General features: G+C 44.5%; 1 protein-coding gene and 1 long non-coding RNA gene across 12 annotated transcripts in view; one reads left to right on the top strand and one right to left on the bottom strand.

Annotated features, from left to right (window-relative positions):
* The window catches only part of LOC132521289 (uncharacterized), a 74,254-nt gene extending 61,407 nt beyond the window's left edge, over positions 1–12,847 (top strand). For 2 of the 7 annotated variants that reach the window (XR_009540803.1, XR_009540800.1), the window contains exons 3-6: positions 9,667–9,851; positions 10,236–10,454; positions 10,601–10,705; positions 11,078–12,847. This is a non-coding gene — a long non-coding RNA (uncharacterized LOC132521289). The remainder of the gene's footprint in view (positions 1–9,666; positions 9,852–10,235; positions 10,455–10,600; positions 10,706–11,077) is intronic. The other 5 variants (XR_009540804.1, XR_009540802.1, XR_009540801.1 and 2 more) reach the window with 5 other exon arrangements.
* MYZAP (myocardial zonula adherens protein) overlaps positions 1–20,443 on the bottom strand; it is a 136,286-nt gene that overhangs the window by 38,749 nt on the left and 77,094 nt on the right. For all 5 annotated transcript variants that reach the window (XM_060150769.1, XM_060150754.1, XM_060150759.1 and 2 more), the window contains 3 exons: positions 19,959–20,087; positions 15,564–15,643; positions 13,768–13,873 (listed from right to left, as the gene is read on the bottom strand). In XM_060150769.1, the coding sequence (XP_060006752.1) occupies positions 13,768–13,873; positions 15,564–15,643; positions 19,959–20,087 (315 nt within the window). The remainder of the gene's footprint in view (positions 1–13,767; positions 13,874–15,563; positions 15,644–19,958; positions 20,088–20,443) is intronic.

Here is a 20,443-nt window from a genome sequence, read left to right as displayed (position 1 = left end):
TGGAGTCACAGCAACCCAGGAGGTTGCAAGGCTTTTCAGCTTCCTGGAATTTTTTTCCATTGGTGACAGACATGTAGGGTCATTTCATGTTAGATGTCAGAATGTGATACAGCCCTATAATTAGAAGGATGTGAATAGTACCCAATTGTGCAAGACTCATGAAACATAACTCAATATTGAGGTTGGGGATGTGGAGAGAAATGAATGAATATAAGAAATGCAGCAGCAAATAAGTATTAAATACTAGATAGCACTTGATACGGTTTTTTTTAAGAAATTGTGCTTTGGGGTGTTTTCTCTTACCAGCTGGCAAATGATGATATACATGTATCGGAAAATGCCTTATGTAAAACAGGAGACACAATGGAACAGGGCATGATATTAGAAGGTATGTTACAACTGATGATCACATTGAATTAAATTGTTTAAAATCTTGTAAGGAAAAGGGAATTCAATTTTTTAAATCCAAACTAAGTTTATGTTCATTTTCTTTGAAATCTGTTTTATTTTGTTTTCATTCTAATTTTAAGAATAACCAATTAAAGTCCACAGGTACTTTTATTCAAAATCAGGGTGTGTGTGTATGTGCCTATCATGAAACTCGACACATTAATAAGTTTTCCAAACCTCTGTCACCAACACCCCACTTTGTTACTCCTACTAATGGGCCCTCATTTAAAAACACTTTCTACTTTAAACTGCATTGATAAAGAAATAATTCATTTTCCCATTGAAAATGTACCGAAGATGGCTGATTACCAATCAAAGCTTCTAATCAAAATGAGATAACCAGGGTTCTGAATTCTAGCTCAGGGTAAAGCAGTAGGATACTTGAATGTGAGCCCTTCTCAACTTTTCATGGGAAAAGTATTGCTGTTCGATTATTTGAAAATTTGACAGGAAGATAGCTTGAAGATCCCCATTATTGTTATCAAAACCACTAGAGATCCAGGGACTCGGCGAACAGACTGGGGCACGGTTGGCACAAGACAGGCAAGAACCTTCTAGAACTCACCTGGGGTTTTAGTCACCTCCCTTTGCTCCCTCTTGTCCTGACCCAGCCTTGTTTTCAATTCAGCCTCTTGTGATCTGGCAAATAGCTTTCTCCATTTCCCTCAACAAAACAGGACTCGTGTTTGATCCCCAAATACCTCACCCTGAAAAATGAGAATAATTGATATCTAATACTCTTCCTCTGAAAAGGTTTTTTATTTTTGCTGCAGTTTCTCTTAATTCATTTTAGAAGTGTTGTAACACTAATTTCATAGTTATGTATTTTTAAGGTGCATTCCCTTTGATAAAAACCACCATGGTAAGAATTTTAAAAAGGTTACCCTCTTTTCCTAAAAAATAATAAAGCACAGGGATGTATGACAAGAACAGGATCTGCCCTGCACTAATGCAGCACGAAAGAACAGTTTAAAAAGGACAAGGAAAATGGTACATTATCTCATTTTGGGGGGAGTGAAGGGGATGAATTAAGGCCACAACAAAACGAAACTGAAAAATTGCTAAATGAAGCTCTGAGTGGGGAAAATGAAAAATCAATGAAGGAATGGAGGGGAAAAGGTACATTTTTCATCTTCATGATGCTTGATTGGGTTTGTAGAAATTCATTTTCAATTAATGTGTCTTGTGGCATTCAGCCAGGCCAGATATGAACAGGGCACACATTTTAATCAATTTTTTTCTATTAAGTTTGAAGTAATATATAATAATAGAACTATACTATTCAAAAGGATCGGTTGAAACTGGCTTCTGAGGTAAAATAATCTAATGTGGTTTGATTTCTATCTTATATTAAAGATAACCCAACTTCTGTTTAAGAAGAAATAGCACCCTGGGTGCCTGGACATGACTGGGCCATGTGAACGCCAGGGAAGGATGGATAAACTGGCGTTCCAATCTGTGTGCATTCACTGGGAAGGAAGAAAAAGGGGTGTACCGAGTACCAGGGCTTTTGCTGGCTTAGCTCATTATCCTCAGAAACAACCCTAAGAGTCGTTATCCCCACAGACGAGGGAACTGGGGTTCCTACAGTTTCATTGTCTGTTCATTCCTTAACAATCAGCTGTGATCCCCTCTGCATCGGGCCCAGTGCTAGATTCCGGGAGCACAGCAGTGAGCCAGGAAGACCTGGTCTCCACTTTCAGGGAATCAACATCCCAGTGAGGCAGTAAATGGAGAAACACACATTAGCGCAATAAGGAAGCAGGCAGAATGATGTTAGGTCTCCCCACCTACCAAGAGATAGGATGCACCTGCCGTCTGCCGACGGGGTGAGGGAAAGGTTCAGACCACGGGGCTAAAGAGGTAACCAGCTCATTCCAGCTTGCCCGGAACTTTCTAGGTTCTAGTCTCATGAGTCAGGAACCTTCTCATTCGCAGGCAAACCAGGACAGGTGGTCACCCTAGAGCTCGATTCTGGCAGGGCCGAGATCTAAACCCACTTCTCTTTGATGACAAGGCCCAGGCTCTTCCGTTCACACCAGCCTGATGTCCAGAGGTCTATCTTCCCTATGACGACAACCTATCGCGGCAATGCTGCCTAGAAATTAGGCCAGGCTGGGAAGAATACTGGCAGGTGATACCTTCCTTAACAAAGGATTTGCTGGAGCCCTAAGTCTTCAGGCTATTCTTTCCTCCTCTGTGACCTTATGGGAAGGTGGGATGGAGAAGTGGCAAAGAGGGTCCTCTGAGCTTCTCTATCCCTGTGCTTCCGTGGATGGGTACAGTATCAGGGACAGACGACCACACACTGAGCAGGAATATCCAGGGAGAGAACTGTTTCAGGCTAAACAACTAGAGGAGGTACAGGCATCACTCATCTTACTGCACTTCATTTTATGGTGCTTTACACATCGCATTTTTCACAAACTGAAGGTCTGTGGCAACCCTGCACTGAGCAAGTCTGTCGGCACCACTTTCCCAACAGCATTTGCTCGCTTTGTATCTCTGTGTCACACTCTGGTAATTCTTGCAATATTTTAAATCCTCCACCAGCAAAAAGATTACAACTCACTGAAGGTTCAGATGATGATTAGTGATCATTTTTCAGCAACAAAGTTTTTTCTTTTTTTTTTTTTTTTTTTTTGCGGTACGCAGGCCTCTCACTGTTATGGCCTCTCCCATTGCGGAGCACAGGCTCCGGACGCGCAGACTCAGCGGCCATGGCTCACGGGCCCAGCCGCTCCGCGGCATGTGGGATCTTCCCGGACTGGGGCACGAACCCGTGTCCCCTGCATAGGCAGGCGGACTCTCAACCACTGCGCCACCAGGGAAGCCCTTTTTATTTTTTTTAAATTTATTTATTTATTTTTGGCTGCATTGGGTCTTTGTTGGTGCGCGCCGGCTTCTCATTGCAGTGGCTTCTCTTGTTGCGGAGCACGGGCTCTAGGCACGCAGGCTTCAGTAGTTGTGGCTTGTGGGCTTAGTTGCTCCGCGGCATGTGGGATCTTCCCAGACCAGGGTTCGAACCCGTGTACCCTGCATTGGCCAGCGGATTCTTAACCACTGCGCCACCAGGGAAGTCCCGAACAAAGTATTTTTAATTAGGTGTCACATTGTCTTTTTATACATAATGCTATCGCACACTTAATAGACTACAGTATAACTTTTATATGCACTGGGAAACAAAAAAGTTCATGTGATTCACTTTACTGCAATATTTGCTTTATTGCAGTGGTGTGGAACCCAACCCGCAGTATTTCTGAGGTAGGCATGTATATGAAAGCACCCAGCTCCACACCTGGCACAAAGCTGATGATAAAAAAAAATGGGGGCTTCCCTGGTGGCGCAGTGGTTGAGAGTCTGCCTGCCGATGCAGGGGACACGGGTTCATGCCCCGGTCCGGGAGAATCCCACATGCCGCGGAGCGGCTGGGCCCGTGAGCCATGGCCGATGAGCCTGCGCGTCTGGAGCCTGTGCTCCGCGGCGGGAGAGGCCACAACAGTGAGAGGCCCGCATACTGCAAAAAAAAAAAGTAGTTTAAATAAATGTTCCTATTGACATATACACACTACTATATATAAAGCAGATAACTAATAAGGACCTACTGTATAGCACAGGGAACTCTACTCAGTACTCTGTAATGACCTATATGGGAAAAGAATCTAAAAAAGAGTGGATATATGTACATGTATAACTGATTCATTTTGCTGTACACCTGAGACTAACACAACTTTGTAAGTCAACTATACGCCAATAAAAAAAAATTTTTTTTAAGATGCTTATACTAGTCTTGTCAATTTTAAGAGAAAACAAAAAAATAAAGGAGGCTTTAATTACACACACACACACACACACACACACACACACACACACACACACACACACACACACACACACACACACACACACACACACACACACAATGTTCCTGAAGTTCAGGTGCCCTGGGACATGGACCCTCAACTGTACTGACCAGGACTCTCCTGGGAGCCCCCTAGCTGCCCTCCCTGCCCCTCTCCTCTCCTGTTTGCCAAGCACGCCCTGCCAGAGACATCCCTCTGAGGCTCAGATCTGATCAGGCAATGGGGAGCCATCGAGGAATTAGGAGCTTAGTAATAAAGGACATTTTCTTGGCTTGTTGCTGGTAATCACAGCAATTAGGCCCAACCTACATTTCCAGTCTCTTCATCATTACTCCCTCCTACAATCCAGTCAAACTAGAATAATGCTCCCTGAACTCACCCTATACTTTCTGGCTTCCATGCTTTTGTTTTTTATTTATTCTGTATCTTGTCTGGCACGTCCTTTTCCACCTACTCAATCCCTGCCCAGAAAAATCTAACCCATGCTGCAAGACCCAGTCAAATTTCACCTCCTCCCTAAAGACTCCACGCACACTAGAATTAGTGAACATTTACAGGCACTGAGCTACATACACCCTTAGCGTACATTCTTTCAGTCAATCAACAACCCCTGAAGCAGGTACTATTATCATCATTGCCATTTTTTTGATAAGGAAACTAAATGTTGGAGAAGATCAATAAGTTGCTCAAGATACAAAGCCCAGTCAGGAGCAGATGCAGGATACAAAGATTGAATTTACTTGAAGCCTACAAACTTAACCACTATGTTCTCCAGCTTGTGTGTTCCCAGCACACAGCTAATTGTCTTGCTTAACCCTTATATTCTGCCTCGAGTTATAACGAGTTTTAACGTCAACCAGAAAGTCCTTTGAGGGCTTTGAGGACTCAGGTCCATTTTTACATTTGGTTCATAAAACTTGCTTCTTAAATGTTTACCGATTGACCCATCAGAGAAAAACTCTCCGTAAGTGGAACCTAGCCCTTCATCACCCCCACTCCCACTTGTGTGTGTGAAGACTGGCTTTTCTGCAGACTTCAGCACAGAGGCAGGGGAACAGAAATATATAAAGACAGTGGCATGAGAGAAACAACTCCAGCTTGATAAAGGTTGAATGAAAAGAATCAGTGGGGGAAGGATGGACTATCCAATAAATGGTGTTAGAGAAACCAGCTTTCCATGAGGGCAACAAAGGGTGACAGCTCTATTCATACTATATACACAAGAAACACATTCCATGTGGATTATTCTTTATTTGTTCAACAAATATTTATTGAGCACCTGCTATATGCCTGTGACTATTCCAGGTGTTAGGGATATAGCCATGAACAAAACAGACAAAAGCCACTGCCCTCAGGGAGCTTACATTCTAGTGGAGGGAAACAGATAACACATAAATAAACAAAACAGATAAGTGTAGGATATATTACAAGATGATAAGTGCTATGGAGAAAAACAGAGTAAGGAAGAGAACGATGGGTAAGAATGTGGGGGAGGGGTGTAATTACAGACCTAAAGATGCAAAACAAAACTCTAAAGCTTATGACAGACAAACAAGACACACAACACAGCACAGAAAGATTGATAACTTTCTACCAAAATTTAAAATGTGTATATTATACAAAACACCATAAACTAACAAACGAAAATGACTGACAGGGAGAAGATAACCGCATTCAAATACTTTTTGACAAACGACTAATATTGGCAGTATACAGAGTTCCTAAAAATCAGCAGGGAAAAAAAGAAAAACAAACAGAAAAACGAACAAAAGATATGACCAAACAGTTCATAAGAATGGGAGCCTGACTGGTGAGAAGTTTATGCTCAATGTCTGCAGTTGTAATGAGCAGTCACCAGGCTGACGCAAGTTAAAACTAAGACAAAGAGATACTATTTCACAACTGGCTAAAATTATAGTCCAACAGCACCAAGAGGTGATGAGAATGTGGAGAAATCTGCCCTCATACATGACGGGTGGAAGTCTACGTACACTTTGGAGAGCAAAAGGGAAATACCTAGCAGAGAAGAAACTGTGCCAACCCCAGACCCTGGCGATTCCTCCTCTGAGTACATTCCCTAGATAAGCACAGACACATGTGTGGCATTGTTTGCAAAAGAATAAAAAATTGGAAGCAAGCTAAATGTCTATCAGTAGGGTACATTACAATATATTCATCTAATGGAATATTAGACGGCCATCAAAACGAATAATTCTGATCTATATGTAACAACTCCAAAAACAAAACCGGGGAAAAGAGTAGGTTGCAAAATAAATACAATAGAATTTATTTATATATTATAAATAAAATTTTACATACTTTTTTAAACACAGAAACCAAGCTATATGCCAACAATAAATACATGTATGTGTAGTAAAAGCATAGAAACATGGTCTGGATAGAGGCCAAATTGCCTCCGGAGGAGGTGTTAGGGCAGGATGGGGTGGAGGGTAAGAAGGGAAAAGATCCAAACCGGGAGGAGTAAAATGAGAACTTCTCATGTTTTATTTAGAAAAAATATGAAATACGCCAAAATGCTAACATCTGTCAATTCCAGAAGAGAATACATGGGTTTGATTTCTTATCATTCTCTTTAAGTTTCTATATTTTAAATTTTTTTCCAATTATAAAAAAGTAAGAAGCAAAGAACAAGGCTGGCTTTGGAGTCAAAAATCTGGGTGTGGACCTAGCACCATCATCACTTGTGGAGAGACCACTCGCTACTTATTTTTTAAGACTCTTAAGTCTCAGTTTCCAGTAGTAAAAAATGGTGCTAATAATACCTCCCACAGAGGGTTAACGTGGGATGGGAGGTGTAGATGCACACCTACAACACATGAGGCACACCTGGCAACATGAGAAACATCCACTAGCTAGGAGTTGGATGAGGAGCACAGGCACACAGACTACTATGGGCAGAACGCGAGCACCCAGGTCTGAGAAACATTTCAGAGCCAATGAGAAACAATTCCAACAGACAGAAAGTGGGTTCGATGACATTTGCAAAGAAAAGACCTTCTCCCTTGAAAGGACAATTTGAATCGTGAATACATTAATCAATACATGTCACACAATGAACCTGCAATACTTCTATAATGCATACAAAAAAGGTTTACACCATGTGAGCTTTCTGGTTACCTTCTAAAAACTTCATGCTTTAGATAAAGCAGCTGAGATTTTAAAATGAAAAAGTGGCTAATACAGTGTTAAACACCAGAACTGGAAACTGTAACATTTTCGATTACTATAAATAAATTTGGCCTCAACTTTTCAGTAGCATCTCCTCTGGGTGGGGGTGTGAGTGGCCCTGAGACAGAATCACAGCCTTACTAAGAGCCCAAGGCTTAGGATCCAGTTAGGGGTCAGGGAATGGGGTGGTAGTGCAGGGTGAGTGTGGGGCAGGGTTTGAGCACCTAACTCATGTTTGATGCAGGAAGTCAAGTTCATACCATATCACAGTCCTGGCAGGAAGGGGTGAATTTAGGGACACAGGCAAAGGCAGGGAGGAGCAGGTGGAGGGAGGTCCTCTCAGGCAGGGGACCCGGATCTAAGGAGATCCCCGATTAGCCCAGGACCCAGCATCAGGCCTAGGGGGAGGTGCAGGGGTCGTCTAGGGCACAGCATTTGGGGGGCGAGGGGGAGGCACTCTCACGGTCCTGCAGACAGCCTTGGCACCTCACTCACTCTCTGCCCCAGAACATAAGGTCTACCTAGCCTCAGGGTACTATCTGTGCCCCAAAAGAGAGAAGGAACTCCAAGGGCAGGGGGGAGAGCACACAATCCTGGGAGAGAGGCCCAAGTGGGTGCCCCGCTTCCTCTAAAAGTCATTACATCCCCTTGTCTGATATTACTTCTATTTTTGAAGCTGGGTAGTGAGTCTACTCCACTAGAGCAAATGCCAGTAACTTTTCCACCACAGACTGAAAAACACGAGGGCAGTAAAGGTATCCCTAGAAACAGTGTAGGTCCCTACACTAGAGTGACATCTAGATTAGCGATTCTCAGATCTGACTCAAAGCTCCCTAGGGGAAGTCTGGAAACCCAGCAAGAGTATCTGGGGATCTGCATTCAGACAGAACACAGTGGAGGTAAACTGCATCAACGGTTCATACGCATGTGGGAAGTTATTCGTCTGCTTCCTTTCCCGTCACTACCTACTTGCTTCAGCTGGGCAGAAGCATCTAAATTAAAGACCAAAGACAACTATTGACAAGAAAGCGTTTACCTGCCCACTTTGCCACGGAAAAGAGGACGGAGCGGAAAACTACCCAACGTCTAAGTGACACCCCCCCCTTAATGAACTCACTTCATTATTATTAGGCTAATACCACCCACTGACTATTACTACCACTGCTGCTACTACAATTCTCAGCAACACCGTTTAGTTTTGATGAGATACCAGGGCCTGTGGCTGTCTCACGAAGCCCTCTATGAAAATAAAGCATGTATAAAGTATATTTCACCTCAGTATATTTCAGCCAAATACATTTTTTAAATTAATTAATTTATTTATTTTACTGCACGCAGGCTTTCGCTGGTTGCAGCGAGCAGGAGCTACTCTTCGTTGCGGTGCGTGGGCTTCTCATTGTGGTGGCTTCTTGTTGCGGAGCACGGGCTCTAGGCACGCGGGCTTCAGTAGTTGTGGCTCATGAGATCTAGAGCACAGGCTCAGTAGTTGTGGTGCGCGGGCTTAGTTGCTCCGTGGCATGTGGGATCTTCCAAGATCAGGGATCAAACCCATCCCCTGCATTGGCAGGCGAATGCTTAACCACTGCGCCACCAGGGAAGTCCCCATTTTTCTTTTCATCAGATATACTTCTCCTTTTCATGAAGTGAGTTGAACTGTCTATGCGTGATGACAGAAGCAAACCAAATGTTTCTTAAACAAGAAGAGTGCTAAGTTGATTAGTGCCGTTGATCTTCATTCAGAAAGGACATCCTCAGGGCCACCTCCTACATACAAATATAATCAAACTACGGAGACACCTGGCTTATTCTGTCTTTTCTGGGGTGTGAGCAGGTGGGGAGCACTTCCTCCTGGGGCACTGGAGTCCTTCGAGCCCGCTTCCCACCTCCTTGGCAGGTGTCCTTGGCACCTTTTCCATGAATAAGGCTTCATCCTCCAAGACCAGCCTCCACCTGGCACTTTCTAAATTATTTTTTAGTACTATTCTTCATCACAGTTCCCTCTTTGATGTCTAGGAATCCACTCTATGGATCTTTGAGTTCTCTTGACTCTGCAGTGTCAGGCTGTAGAAGCTGAAGTTCCAGAATGTGGGTGTTTCCACAAATAACAGCCCTACGTGGCCACATTTCCTTTTCAATGTCATGTCCTTCGTGTCCTGTTCATCAGCTCATCACACACACACGCCACCTCTTCCCAGCAGAGAGAGTACAAGTGTTCTTCGAACCACGAACGATAAAAGGAACTGCTTCCGACCCAGAGCAAGCTACCATTTTGTCATCTTCCAAAGAGCCAGAGACTAAATCTGGAGAAGAGCTCGTGGGACATGATCTGGAAACAGTTCAATTGAGCAGGTTAGCGTGGTGGGCTCGGTGCCACAGCTCCTTTCCCCTTCCCCCATGTGGCTAATTATCAGTGATGGAGATCACTCTGAATCCTCTAAACACAGGGTATTGGGCAAACATGTGCTTTTGCACTGTACATTTCAGCACACCACACAAGACTTTTAAAATAAATTGTGTGCTAACAAATGGCCGATCCATTTAAAAGGGAAGATTCTTGGGATGGAGAGAATTTAAATTTTTAAAATTGCTTTCCTCCAGATAATTTTCCCCTGGGCAAAAGCTGCTTTGGTTGGCGGGGCACCGGGCCTTGATGAGAGCAGGTAAAGAGGTGTCAACGTCCTGTTGACTGAAGATGTTTAAAGATGTGTCACGTGTTCACTGCTCTGGCTGCAGGTTCCGCCCAGCCTTGTGCTCCTCCCTGATCTCCTGGTTCCTTTAACGGCAAGCTAAAGAACTCAGCGGGATTCCAGATGGCTTGTCAACAGAAGAACGAAGCCCAAGGGCAAGGACGACTGGAACTCAGCTAACACCAGATGATAAGATCCTTGAGGGCAGGACCACATCTACCCTGCTCCCCACTGGGTACCCAGCCCCACCACAGAGAAAATGCCGGTGGGTAACTGGTAAATGGATGGATGAGTGAGTTTCCTCATGAATGCTATTTTTTTCAGTCCCTCTGTATTTTCTGGCAAACGCTTGAAAGTCTAAAAGGGGCATATTTGGGCTTGTGTGTGTGTGTGGTTTTTTTTTTCTTTCAGATCCAGAACCAGTCAGAAGAACTAGTGATGGGAGGGAGATGACCAATCCCTGTCTAACACCACAAAAGGAGACTTAATTTGGTACAAAGATCTAGCCAAGTGGGGGTATGTGCTCCCACACTTCACGCAGGACGCTTTGTATCTTTTCTCAATGAACTTGACCCCATAAGATACGTAATCCTTCATTTCAAAAGGGCCCATCCTGCCCCCTTCTTACATGCACAAATCCCTACTGAAATATACTGTCCCACACAATGAAAAGTCATTATTGAGCTAAGGACTGCAACACCTACGCTGGTTAATTTTTATTCAATATATCGTCATCATTATTATTATTATTAGAAATTACACTCCACTGAGGTGGAAGTAAATATGCTGCTTAACGTTTAAGGATTCCAAGAACCTCAGTAATAATACCTGGATGTTTTGAGCTAAAAAAAGAAGCCCATCATTTTAATAAACTAACTTCATTCACAGACACTGTGATTCAGATGACAGCAACAATGGATGGGAACTAGATTCCTGCCCCTGTTGAGTGTGAAGCCATCACAGGGACAAGCTTTCAGACCTAATGTGAGGGAAGGAAAACTGTCCCTAACATTGGTGACACGTAAAGGTTGCCTTTATTTCCAGGTCAAATTTGTCTCAATATCTGGGTGGCTGGACTTCACAGATAGAAAGACACTTCTCAAGTCAGAGTTCAAGATGCCACACATGACTAATTCAGCTGTCTGGATTTTTCAAACTTTGGTCCAAATGACTTGAACCAATTTAATATGTCTTTGCTGCTTTCACTCATTATGCAAAGCAATGAAAAGGCTGAGATCCTAACAACAGGCACAGCCTAGTAAACAATAGAGAATTCTTTATATAAGGAGCTTCTATCCCGACTTCTCTCCTCATAAAATGCACCCGTGATTAAAGGCTACATACACTTCCCAGGACAGCCAATACTAGAAATGTTTCCTTTATGCTGAACAGAAAGCTGAAATTTGCCGCCCAGTGGCTCCAGCCTGGCTTTGCACTGCAACACAAACAAAAATATATTCCACCTTCTCCATGGCCGTTTTTTAAGATGTGAATTCACCTCTCACGTCTCCCCTTTTGCCCATGTCTTGCCTGAGTGCTTCAACCACTCCCTGGATTGCTGTAGTTCTCAACTCCTTTCCAGCCTGATCCTGAACATCTCAATGTGCTCATTTGTCCCTCTTCCATGGTTCTAACTTTTCAAAACAAGTATTCACATAAATGGCTACAGAAATTGAAATTTTAAACCATCCTTTTGTTGTATGAGTTAATACAGTGTACTGGACAAATACATTAATCCTTACCACCTGATTTAAGTAGTTGTTAGTTTAAATTTAGAATTAAAGCTCTCTTCCTCTGTCTCTATCTAACTGTTGAAACTCAGCTGGCCCCTAGGTGGTGCTCATTCTGACGGCGCCATCCTAAATTTCAGCCTGTCATTTCATGCCCATGGCTGGGTCTTTCAGACCACATCGTCAGCACTTAGAGAAGCTCTATTTAGGAGATATTAAATCACAGGTAGTAAAGCAAGGCATGGACAGTGATCTTTATATGCTTCCCTATTTTCATATATAAATATTCCCCTACTTTCAAATTGGTATGTCTATTAGAGTCCGGAAGTCACTTAGAAAACAGAATTCTAAACTACTTGAAAATGTCTTTTAAAAAAGACCCATCATTAAACGCTTACAGATGATAACTCAATCAGAAGCCAAGGCATATGAGGTTTTGTTCACTGGTTCTCTAATATTCGACAGGGAAACAACGCAGACAGCACCCTACAGTGAGGCAGGAGAAATGGAGTGCACCACAGCCAAGGAGCGCCACGGGGAAATGAGGGACAGCCTTGCCCCAGACTTCATGTGTGTGAAGTTCAGAAGCAGAAAAGCTATGATCTAACAGCCATGGTTCCAGAGATGCTAAATGTGACAAAGCAATGCTTTTCCTTGGGAAACACACTCCTGACAACTACCCAATGCTGATATACGGCAAGACCTACCCATCCCTGTTGCTGGCACTGTTCCTGCCTGGCAGTGCCAAGGAACTGTGAAAGTGCATGCAGGGTTTCCTCATCTGAGCCTTTGTTCCCCATTCTCTTATTCTACTGAGCCCTGAGACCGACACACGGGCCAATCACACTGTGTGACTGGGTTTCTCGTTTGGGAGCAGATTTTATCTAATGTGTACGTTTATCCTACACACAATAAAAAAAAAAGGTGTCCCTGCCCATCCTCACAATTGCCTGACCTTAACTCCACTCATAGCGCCAACATTATAAATTTTTTTTCCAGTTTTTCCACTGCCAACCAAATATTTAATTAAATTGAAACCTTTTCTTTGCAAGTTAGAGAATTAGTCCCTAGGGAATACTTATCACCTTGTTAGTACTAACTGTTCTTATTTCCATCTGATTTTTTAATCGAGCAAGAAAAATACACTAATATGTGATGAGCTGTACACAGCATGGACTTTCTCCTATGCAGCATCACCAGGAGAGAGACAGGTACAGTGACACAAGTTAAAAGAAACTCTTTTCCTCTTAGAGAAACATAAAAGTTCAACTTACCTGTTTTTTTCTTTTAGAAAAACAGGATAGTAAACTATGTCCAGCATACAGTAAGCCTAAAACTTGCTTTCACGTTACATAGACAGCTAAGGAGAAAAAGGATAGTAGAAGAGAGAAAAAACGAAGAAGAAGGGACAGACAGGGAAAGGGAATGACAGAGACACACCAGACGTGGAGAAAGGACAAGAGCAGAAGCAGGGGACAGGCAGGCAGGTCCCGGGGTGCAGAGGCCTGAGCTGAAGTGAACTGTTCTTGTCACACCCTTTGGTCCCTGAGCTGCAGGCACCCATAAAGGGTACTGCTGTCCTGTGTAGGTGAGTGAGCTTATGAACCGCACCTTCCAGCTTTCTTAACTGTAACCCTTTCATCTGGGGACGGCCCTCTTTTAGAGGGATCATCACCAGTCCACAGGGGACATATGAGGACCTTCTCCTCTGGGCCAAGATGGCAGTGGCCTGAGCTAGTTCACTGTGAGCCACAGAAGATGGAGCTGAGAGTCGTATCTGGCTCTAGGGCTGAAGCGTTCCCACCACAGGAAGCAATCCCAGGCCCAAGCCCTTTCACAGGGGCTTACCTCCTCAACCATCTGCTTGACTTTCTTCTGCTGGCAATGCACCATGTCATCCAGGTGTCGGATCCGCTCCCGGAGGCTGGCCGATGCCTCCTCCAGGCGCTGATACCTAATACAAATAGAAGAAAGAGCAAGTGAATCCTCAAGCAAAGCAACAAGGGCAGCACCCAGAGTCACCGCTTGAAGGGAATATTGCCCAGAAGAAGATGCACTCTTCCTGCTTTGTGTGTATCCTAGTTTATTAACTACCAATCGACCACCCCACTGTATAAGGAAGATAGGACCATTTTTCAAGTTCCCACTTGCAAGTTTTATCCTGTATAAGGACAGTTACTACACTTTCCAGGGGCTGAGAGAGAATTCTTTTGCACCACTTACAGATATGAGAGGCTTTTTCTTTTTGGGTTAATACAGCATTGGAACATCCAGTAATTACCACGATTAGGAAAACAGAGAAGGAGAAGAATCTAGCAACACAACAAAATATCTGAAATCAAGTGGCAGAGTCCTGGAAAGTCAGGAATTACAATTGTTCCATACATCATTTATTTTGAGAAAATGGGAAAGATGCTGCAAGACCCTCTCTCCATCAAAACAGAGCAGACCACCTCATAAAACATTTCATACTTTAAAAAAAAAAAGCACAAATTATCCTCTTTAACCAAGACTTTACTTGGTTCAAATAAACCAAAGGAACCAGCAGATGGACTCTACAGTCCTTTGGGGCCCCTGGACTGGAGCACGGATGAAGGGTCTGGTGGTCTGCTTACCACTTCCCATCTCTGCCAGGTCCCTCCTCAGCACTATGTTAAAGACTAGGGAAGATCCCTATAACTCTGAAAACTCTGAAGTTGCACAAGAGGAAGGAGAACAGGTATCTTTTCAGCACATACTACGTGGCAGGCAGTACACCCAGCAGTTCCCTCACAATAATACGCCAATGAGATGGGCACTCTTCACATCATTACAACTCTCCCCACTTGAAAACAGAATTCCCATTTTACAGAGAAGCAAAGAATCTGAGGGTTGTTAAGTAACTTGCTCAAAGCATCCCAACCTTGTTTTCCTTCACTAGAGGGCCGTGCGTGGCCTCGCTGCCTTCTGGTTTCCAGAAGATGCCGTGGACTGCTCCTGCATTTCCCATGCAGGGCTTTATACACTCATAGCCAGAGGACAAGGCAAGGTTTCATTGAGGAATGTTTGGACACAAAGACATTGTGAAATTAAGTTTCCATGGCCATTGCCATATTAGTCACTCTTGAGTTTTCTCAACAACAAGGTGCATCCTGTGGAGCTCAAGGTTATGGAGAACATTTATAGACTGAACTCTGGTACTTGTGACAGGCTTTGACGTGTTCCACTGCACTAACAACCAGCCCTGGGTTGTAAGATGTGGCTGGAAGCTCCACGTTGGAAGCTCCCAGTCCAGTGTTTTGCATGTATCAGTCTGCAATGGGTGATGACCAAACGAATGACAATGCAAGGACCAAGTGAGCCCACAAAAACACAGCATGTCCACCATCTAAATCCATTACAAGATAAAGGGCAGGGCTTCCCAGGTGGCGCAGTGGTTGGGGGTCCGCCTGCCGATGCGGGGGACGCGGGTTCGTGCCCTGGTCCGGGAGGATCCCACATGCCGCGGAGCGGCTGGGCCCGTGAGCCATGGCCGCTGAGCCTGCGCGTCCAGAGCCTGTGCTCCGCAACGGGAGAGGCCACAGCAGTGAGAGAACTGCGTACTGCAAAAAAAAAAATTTTTTTTAAATAAATAAAATAAAAAGATAAAGGGCATTACATCTTACCTTTCTTTGTCAGAATTGGTAATTTCCGTTGACATTTCTGTTTCATGCTCCAGGAGCTGGAGTTGAAGTTGATGGCGTTCCTAAAACAGACAGACGCTAATATTTAATCTATGGATCCCAAGTTGGCTGGAGAATGTACAGCAAGCAACTCCAGCACTAGTGAATTCAAGTCTATGTGACACCCATGGGTTTTATACACCCACTTGCCAGGGTCCAAACAAAGCTCAAAATGTCAAATTCACTGGTGTGTATTTACAGATGAATATCCTGGATAAAGCCATTCGAGATTTTTTTTTTTTTTTTTTTTTTTTTTTTTTTTTTTGCGGTACGCGGGCCTCTCACGGGCCCAGCCGCTCCGCAGCATGTGGGATCTTCCTGGACCGGGGCACGAACCCGTGTCCCCTGCATCGGCAGGCGGACTCTCAACCACTGTGCCACCAGAGAAGCCCCAAGATTTATTTATTTATTTTTTAAAGCATTTCGTCAGCCCAGGCTCAGATGTCTTGTGAAAATTTATGGTTCTAAATAATGTTAATCAATACTCTAAATCAGTGGCCTGTGATACTACAAATTTCTTGGGATTATTTTCTGAATCATCAAGAGGGTCTGGAATCCTGTAATATCCTATAAGTTAACTGGGATGGTGTGTACACGGGTGTGTTCACTTGTAAAACTACATTGTGAAAATCAGAGTAACAGTCCCCCAACGGTGTCCACATCCTAATCTCTGAAATTTGTGAATATGTTGCCTTACATGGATAAAGGAACTTTGCAGCCGTGATTAAGTTAATGGTCTTGAAAATGGGGAGGTTATCCTGGATTATCTAGTTGGGCTCGTATTAGAAGGAAGAAGTAGGGTTAGAGTCAGAAACAGACAAAGACTAGGAGATGCTACAACGCTGGCTTTGAAGCTGGAGGATGGGGCCATGAGCCAAGGAATATAGTCAGTCTCTAGAAGGGAACAAAGGCTAGGAAATGGATTCTCCTCTAGAGCTCCCAAAAGGAAGCCAGCCCTGCCAACACCTTGATTTTAGGACTTCTGACCTCCAGAACTAAAAACGATAAATCCATGATGCTTTAGGCCTCTAACTGTGGTAAACTGTTACAGTTTCAATAGGAAACCCATTCATGTATCAAGCTGTGCACTTAAGATGTGTACATTTTGCTCTCTCTCTGTGTGTGTGTGTGTGTGTGTGTGTGTATAAATTTAGAAGTTTACCTAAAATAAGTAATATAAGGGACTTCCCTGGTGGTCCAGAGGTTAAGAATCCGCCTTCCAATGCATGGGATGCAGGTTCGATCCCTGGTCGGAGAACTAAAATCCCACATGCTGCGGGGCAACTAAGCCCGCGTGCTCTACTGCCCATGTGCCACAACTAGAGAGAAGCCGGCGCCCCGCAACAAAAGATCCCGCACGCTGCAATGAATATCCCGCGTGCCGCAACTAAGACCCAACGCAGCCAAACAAACAAATATTTTTTTTAAAAAGTAATATAAAATCTGGACACATTTCTTTGAACAAAGTGGAAAATATTAATAAAAATGTAGTGCCCACCACAACCAAAATTGCCCTAGAAATGTTACAGATGGGAGTATAATAAATTTCCTTACAATGAAGTTTATCAAATTCTGCTCATTAATTGGGAGGAGACTATTTTACTTTAGGTCCTTCTCTAAGTATGGCCGTGCCTCATCTTTAACCTCAGACGTTCTCCCCAACAAGCTCTGGCTACTTATACACATTCCAAACGTCTTTTCCACCAAATACTCAAAGCAGATCCTTGAAACTGTAGCCCCCTCAACTTCTGAAGCTGTAAGCAGTGGCAGACCGAGGGCAGACCAGAGCTGGGGAGCAGTACACCACGGGAGGAAGGGTGTGTTATCATCCATGTCCTTAGAATAATGAAGGAAGACCGACTTTTCAGTGGGGTTTTATTACTGCTTTTAAATCTCTACAGCGAATGCACATTCTTACTGTCCCCACGGGTTCTGCCACTGGCTGGAAGTTTACATTAGCCCTGAAATAATGATGACTCTTTAACAAGCGAGCTTTCCCTCAGACTCCCCAGAAAGCTGTCTTAAAGTAGGGCAAGGCCTAACTTACAGCATACTTTAAAATTCGATTTTTTTCTAAATTGAGGTACAACAAATCTTCAGTATTGCACAATCAATACATTTGTATACAGATTACCTGGTGAGAACACCACTGAGATCAAGGCATAGAATATTATCTATTCTGCAGAAGGGTCTCTGATAGAACACACTCCTTACAAGACTTCTACCGATCAGGAAAAAAAGGTGTTTGGGACGCAATGCTGAGAACAGTAAACTAAGGGATACAGCACAGAAGCCATTCAAAAGGACATGGTTTGTCCTCAAGAAAAATCCAAAAATAGGTGAGAACAGGAATACAAACTCTGGGGGCATGCTGTTCACATCCTGTGTGACAGAGATTTGGCACAGTTCCTGCTGTCCCAGGTTTATCCCTGAAGGGGGAAAAACAGTAAATGGGTAATCTAATCTTAGCTAAATAAAGCAAGCATTTCGCTAGCTTAAATGGGAAAGATTAAGAGGAAGGACAATAGATTTTCAATCACTAAAGAAAAAGCCAAGAGGATGTGGGGAACATTTTGTGTCACACAAACGCTGGCAGGGACGGCTGGCCTTACCAACACCAGCCTGGCCCCCAGCCATATGGCCCTCACCCGGGCTGCACGTGCACATCAGTGGGAAAAAGCTAGGAACTTTCAGAATCGCAAGGGTATAAAGACGCTCAGCTATAGAACAGGTCCAGCTGAAAAAGAAGCTGACACCAGGGGCAGACCTTTATGCAAGTAACAACATAAAAATCAGAGCCACACATTGGTGAGCCCCGACTTTATATATGCCAGGCACCGCGCTGAGCACTTGGCACGGATTTTTCTCGTGTACTCCTCACAGAAGGCCTAAGAATAAGAATTACTATTGTCAGCATTTTCCAGAAGAGGAAACTGAATTTGGAAAAGTCAAGTAACTTCCCACAATGAGAAAGAGAGGCAAGACTCAAACCCTAGGTCTGCCTGATCCTAAAACCCATATTCTTAACCAGCACACGGACAGTCTGTCTGTACATCTCCCTGTGCTGCCCGCTCACCTGGCTTCTGCTTGCTGCAGGACAATCTGTCACCCAGGGAGAGTGTGTGCTTTAACCAGCACCGCCTGCTGTTGTAGGAGAGTGGGGATGTGGGAGATAGCTCCCCCACGTTCTAGAAAATGCCCTCGTTGCCCAATCATTATGACTGCCACCTCCAGCCAATGCTGACGTTAGCCCTAACTATGCCACTTACCCGCTCTTCAATACCACATGGGATTCTGCTTTCCCAGAGGGTGGAGGCGAAATTGTAATTGACTCTCTATTTGCCCAAGTCCCTCCCCAAAAAAGATGTTACCCAAAACAGGAGCCCCCCACCAGCCCCGCAGCTCCACAGTATTGCATTTAAGGCTGTTCCCAAGCTGGTTACGCCTCCCTTGACAGGGGACGGTGGAGGGAATCGTGCCGCAGACACCACGGGTTGGCCCTCTTCTCAGAATCACCCGGGGGCCCAGCTGTTGACCCTGCTCACACTGTCACTCCCCCTCCCGCCATCGTCAGCCTGGGATTCTCAGCATCCAGCGTGAGTGAGTTACGGGATGCTGATGGGTGAGGTCTTGGCCGGTCAGGGGTGTTCTGCAAACCCATGCCACGAGAGAGCCACTTTCCAGGAAGCAGCCACAGCCCCAGCCTTCAACTACCCCCCTCCCCCAGCAGCAAGCCGTCACCTGCTAAAGGTCACCCGCCCTTTCTCTCTCTTTTTTCTCTTTCCTCTCTCCCACCCCTCCTTCCCGTTTCTCCACTTCCTGCCTAACTTCCAGGCTCCCTCTTCCCTTTCTCTAGACTGGCTCATTATCCGGGCAGAGCTCCTGCCTTCTGCAGGCCTCCCTCACAAACCCACAGAGAAAGGCAGTGTCCCCCGCTCCCACACAGAGTGTCAGAGAAAAGCCAACCCGTCAGACCCAGGCAGGGCTTGGGGTGTTGCTGTAACGTCGAAATAGGGCTCGCCTGCTCAACAAGTAATCTAAGTTCATGCTTGGGGCCCCAGCAAAGCAGGGCTGCTAAAATATTAGTTTCTGTAAATAATTTTGTACGTAATGTTTTTTGAAGCATCAAAATTTTCACCATGGGAAAAATTAGAACTTTGTGGGACTTCCTTATACTTTCTTCCACAGTTTTCTCTTTGGTTTTTTCAACTCACAAATTGCAGGGACGAGAGGGATCAAGTGGTGAGGGCTTCTCACACTTTGGGGCAGGCCTGCAGGGGAACTGCTGCACCGCAAGGGAGGCTGGGTGAGGGGGCCCCGGGCCCCAAGCTGTGTTACCTTCTCCATGCGCTCAATCAGCCTGTCCAGCTCCCCGATCCTCTGGTCCTTCTCCTCTAGGCTGATCTCTGCCACTTGCATCTTTTTATTGGCTTCTTCAATGGCTTTCAGAAAACTATTGGTTTCTTCCTGCAAAAGAAATGCACTCTCCTCAGCAGAGCGTGGAGGAGCCTCCAATCAGAGTCCAAACAGCTCAGGCCTGGCTAAATCATCATGTCTCTTTAAAAGCATGACCTGGGGGCCTAGAAGTGCCTCACAGATCATGAACTCAAATTCCATGATTCTGGTTCTCACCCGTGAATAAAGACACATTGCATGGATTTTTAATGGGCCTACTTATTTTTTCTCCTTTTTTTCCCCTTGACTCTTTATGTCTAAAAAGAGCCTACAAATGTTATTTATCCCCTGACTAGGTGCTCAGAGTGTCACACAACCTAAACGGAATTAGGGCTGGATCTGGAATTGAATGCAGAATGCCCAGATCT

This window comes from Lagenorhynchus albirostris, chromosome 1 (assembly GCF_949774975.1).
Source record: "Lagenorhynchus albirostris chromosome 1, mLagAlb1.1, whole genome shotgun sequence".
Classification (NCBI taxonomy): Eukaryota; Metazoa; Chordata; class Mammalia; order Artiodactyla; family Delphinidae; genus Lagenorhynchus; species Lagenorhynchus albirostris.
The sequence above is the reverse complement of the archived record's forward strand: the minus strand, read 5'-3'. Positions and strand labels throughout refer to the sequence as shown.